This window comes from Mustela putorius, unplaced genomic scaffold, assembly GCF_011764305.1.
Source record: "Mustela putorius furo isolate JIRA1106 unplaced genomic scaffold, ASM1176430v1.1 tig00003974_pilon_pilon_pilon, whole genome shotgun sequence".
Taxonomy (NCBI): domain Eukaryota; kingdom Metazoa; phylum Chordata; class Mammalia; order Carnivora; family Mustelidae; genus Mustela; species Mustela putorius.
In genome coordinates, this window is record NW_025422117.1 from 15,038,329 (window position 1) to 15,042,700 (window position 4,372).

A 4,372-nucleotide genomic window follows, 5' to 3' on the forward strand; every position below is an offset into this window, starting at 1 on the left:
GAGGTGTGCCTAAGTAATGCGCATATATTCCGGGCTTGCGGTGGGGTTGGGGGAGAGTTTGAGAGAGGGAAAGCACCAAAGGGGTTCTGAGCATCATGTCTTTCTCCCCATAAAAGGTGGGTACCCTGAGACAATAGCCAGCCCTTTTGATCTTTCCAGAGCCGCTGTGGGAAAGGTGAGGCGTGCATTGCGCATGCCCGGGTAGCTACAGGTGCATCACCTGCGCTGTCCTTGCTGGTGGTCACTATAAGAGTGGCTCCCAAGCGCCTGTCGCGGCCGGGCGAGCGCGCGCGCGCGCAGACGCACGGCGCCGCGGAGAGAGAGCGCGCGTCAGACAGACTCAGACAGCTGATGCCTGTCAGCGCGGCGGGGCCGGGAGCTCTCGCGAGAGCTCCCAGAACCGGCCGCGAGAAGTGGGGCTCAGGTGTAAGAGGAGTGCATCCCGTCGGCGCGCGGGGCTAGAGCTCTAGGAGAAGTGGGATCGCGAGGCCGGTGCGCGGCGCTCTGCACGGTCAAAGGGAGCGCCGGGCGGCAGCGGCGGCAGCAGAGGAGCAGCAGCAGCCCCCGGCGCGGCCGCCGCCTCCGCGCAGCCAGCCGCCGCGGCTGCAGCCTCCGAAGGGAGGCTGGGGGAGCCGGCGTGCGCACTTTCCCGCAGACTTTCGGAGTGTTTGTGGATTTACATGCCAAGCCATCAAGATGATGTCTATGAACAGCAAGCAGCCTCACTTTGCCATGCATCCCACCCTCCCTGAGCACAAGTACCCGTCGCTGCACTCCAGCTCTGAGGCCATCCGGCGGGCCTGCCTGCCCACGCCGCCGGTAAGCGCCCCACGCCCGCGGCCCCGGCCCGCGCGCCTGCCCCCTCCCCGTCTCCGAGACACTGCATGTCGGGTGCTGCTGTGCTCCGGGTCCAGGTGCTGGGTTTTGCGGGCAGGGAGTTTTAGAGGAATCCCGCTGCGAGGCACGTTTTGTCCAGTGGCGCTTAATATCGTGTTCCCGTCGCCTCTGCCTCGTGTCGGGCGCCTGCGATCAGAGTGGGGAGCGCTGGGGCCAGGACTCTCTACTTCCCTCCACTTTTTCTGTTAATTTCACGCCTCGGAAAGGCGGTCTCCGTGCGTGTTCGGGTGCGTGACATGGGTCCCGAGCTGCGAGTTACATTTCCATTTCTTCTTTTCCCCTTCCTTTTTGGTCTCCCACGCCGGTTCCCGGAATGTGTTCTTGTGTCCCCCTCTCCCCTGAACCTGTCTCTCTCCCCACACTCACGTCCCTTCTCATCTGTCCCTCCCCCCGTCTTGTCCTCAATGTGCTCCCCATTCCGTCTTTCCCGGCCTCCACTGTCCCCACCCACGTTGTTGTTATTTTGGTTGCTTTGTGTTTGGTTTGCCCTTTGCTTGTGCTTTCCGGCTTGTGCGTGGTTTTGTTTTGTGTTTTTGCTTTTTTTCGTTTTGTGGTTTTTTTTTTTTTTGGTTGTTTTTTTTGTTTGTTTGTTTGTTTTGGTTTGGTTTGTGTCGCCTGCAGCTGCAGAGCAACCTCTTCGCCAGCCTAGACGAAACGCTGCTGGCGCGGGCAGAGGCGCTGGCGGCTGTGGACATCGCCGTGTCCCAGGGCAAGAGCCACCCGTTCAAGCCAGACGCCACGTACCACACGATGAACAGCGTGCCATGCACGTCCACGTCCACCGTGCCGCTGGCGCACCACCACCACCACCACCATCACCACCAGGCGCTCGAGCCTGGCGACCTGCTGGACCACATTTCGTCGCCCTCGCTCGCGCTCATGGCCGGCGCGGGCGGCGCGGGCGCGGCGGGCGGCGGCGGCGGCGCCCACGACGGCCCGGGGGGCGGCGGCGGCCCGGGGGGCGGCGGCGGCCCCGGGGGCGGCGGCGGCGGCGGTGGCCCGGGGGGCGGCGGCGGTGGCCCGGGCGGCGGGCTGCTAGGCGGCTCGGCGCACCCGCATCCGCACATGCACGGCCTGGGCCACCTGTCGCACCCGGCGGCGGCGGCCGCCATGAACATGCCGTCGGGTCTGCCGCACCCCGGGCTGGTGGCGGCGGCGGCGCACCACGGCGCGGCGGCTGCGGCGGCGGCGGCGGCGGCGGGGCAGGTGGCGGCGGCCTCAGCGGCTGCGGCCGTGGTGGGCGCGGCGGGCCTGGCGTCCATCTGCGACTCGGACACGGACCCGCGCGAGCTCGAGGCGTTTGCCGAGCGTTTCAAGCAGAGGCGCATCAAGCTGGGCGTGACGCAGGCCGACGTGGGCTCGGCGCTGGCCAACCTCAAGATCCCGGGCGTGGGCTCGCTCAGCCAGAGCACCATCTGCAGGTTCGAGTCGCTCACGCTCTCGCACAACAACATGATCGCGCTCAAGCCCATCCTGCAGGCGTGGCTCGAGGAGGCCGAGGGCGCGCAGCGCGAGAAAATGAACAAGCCCGAGCTCTTCAACGGCGGCGAGAAGAAGCGCAAGCGGACTTCCATCGCAGCGCCGGAGAAGCGCTCCCTCGAGGCCTACTTCGCCGTACAACCCCGGCCCTCCTCCGAGAAGATCGCCGCCATTGCCGAGAAACTGGACCTCAAAAAGAACGTGGTGCGGGTGTGGTTTTGCAACCAGAGACAGAAGCAGAAGCGGATGAAATTCTCCGCCACTTACTGATGGGGAGTGGGAGGTGCAGGGCGGGGCAGAGCGGGGAGCTGAAGGGGGCTTTTCGGGGCCTTTCCCCGAGCCTGTTTTCCTCTAGATTTGGAGTGTCCGTTATCTTGCTTGCATTTGGGGAGTCCCTCCTAGCGCACTCTTCTCTACCCCCCTCTCTGCTCTCCCTGCCCTTTCCCCTCTCCAGAAAAGAGGACTGCGGTGCTGGGTGTGGACGAGGGAGAGCCAGGCAGGAGAGAAAGAGGGAATATTTGGGCGAGCGGGAGTCAAGGGAAAGGAAAGCAGAGATTGGAGGAGGGGTTTTGAGGAGCAGATTGGTTCTGGGGGTTAGGGTGGGGGGAGACTCGGGAAGTCTAGGGAAATGGACTGTTTTTGACCAGAGACACTTGTCAAAATCTCCTGGGGACCAAGGGACTATGTACAAAAACAAACCTACCAACCACCAAAAACCAGACAAATAAAGACAAACTAAAACAAAACAACAAAAAGAAAAAAAAAATGTTTTAGAAACTTAACTCTGGGGAACCAGGTTCTGCAGCTTCATTGCTCCCTAAGGAAGAGAGAAAAAGAGCACCACTATTATTACCACCCACCCCAACCCTACATACATAAACTGAGTTAAAATCCCAAACCAAACAAACCCGAAGGTGAAATTCTGGGTAGCAAAGCTAGTTGTTCTGTGTTTACTGCCCCCCTCCAAGTCTCACTTCCACCCCATCCGTGTCCTCTTTGATTTATTTTATCCATTCCAATGAGACTCCTATAGCTGCTCTCCATTGCCAGAAAGGGGGGGGGCACAGCAAAGAGAGGGAGGCTATTCAGGAATCCCACATTTTCGGGTGACCTGGCCTATACTCCTGTGGTCTGGTCATGTCTGGTGGGGATGTTTAGGGAGAGAGAGACACACAATCTGAGCTGACTGAAAGGCAGAATTTAGGGTCTCCGAAATAAATATTTTATTCTAAGATAATAAAACAATTTAACAAGGTTTTTCCCCTTCCATTTTTGCTTATATCTAAGATCTAGAAAACAGATTATTTTGAACCCCCCCCCCCCCGTGCCCATAGAACTTGCTTGCCCTTTCATTTATTTTTCTGAGTGTGGTTTATTTTAAACTACCTACTGACTTTTCCCCCTATTGATTCAAATACACTGTTGGGGTGGAAGACCCTAGGAAAGGTACTGTGCCCCATTTTCTCTCTAGAACAAGACCCATCTTGCTCTTCTAGGTACCCTTTCTTTCTCTCTTGAAGACCACGAAATCATTCTGGAAATACTGGAAAGTTTCTGCTTTCAGTTGGAGCAGGACTTGGCTGGGACAAAAATCAGCTAAATCCCAGGAGAGAGGAAGACAGGTTTAAAGCCCTCCATTTGTTTCAAAGGGGTCTGCATGTAGGGGGGGAAGCAGAACAACTGTATTTTATTATTATTATTATTATTATTCAAAAGTAATTTATTGCTGGGGATAAATGTTGGGTAGCAAGAACTTTAATTTGCACTATCAGTCTCCCAAATAGAAAATGATGTATAGTATTTCATAGTAATAATCAAGGTACTCTCTGAACTGCTGATGGTTAAAAACAAAGACAAGACAGCTGAAGGTGGTTAGGTAAAATGCCTGCTTGGTGCATAAGATACTCTTTTGATCTCTTGTGGAGATGGTTTACCACCATCCTTTAATAAGAAGTAAAAAATTGAAAACAGAACAAATGAGAAAGGGAAAACTCTG

The 4,372-nt window shown here is 57.2% G+C and overlaps 1 protein-coding gene across 1 annotated transcript; it reads left to right on the forward strand.

Moving 5' to 3' along the window:
• The first annotated feature begins 415 nt into the window (after window positions 1-415).
• On the forward strand, window positions 416-2,737 carry POU4F1 (POU class 4 homeobox 1). Its single transcript, XM_045070894.1, has 2 exons — window positions 416-819; window positions 1,519-2,737. Exons 1-2 carry the CDS (start codon window positions 697-699, stop codon window positions 2,644-2,646), a joined length of 1,251 nt encoding a protein of 416 aa, XP_044926829.1. The 5' UTR covers window positions 416-696; the 3' UTR covers window positions 2,647-2,737.
• Window positions 2,738-4,372: the final 1,635 nt, after the last annotated feature.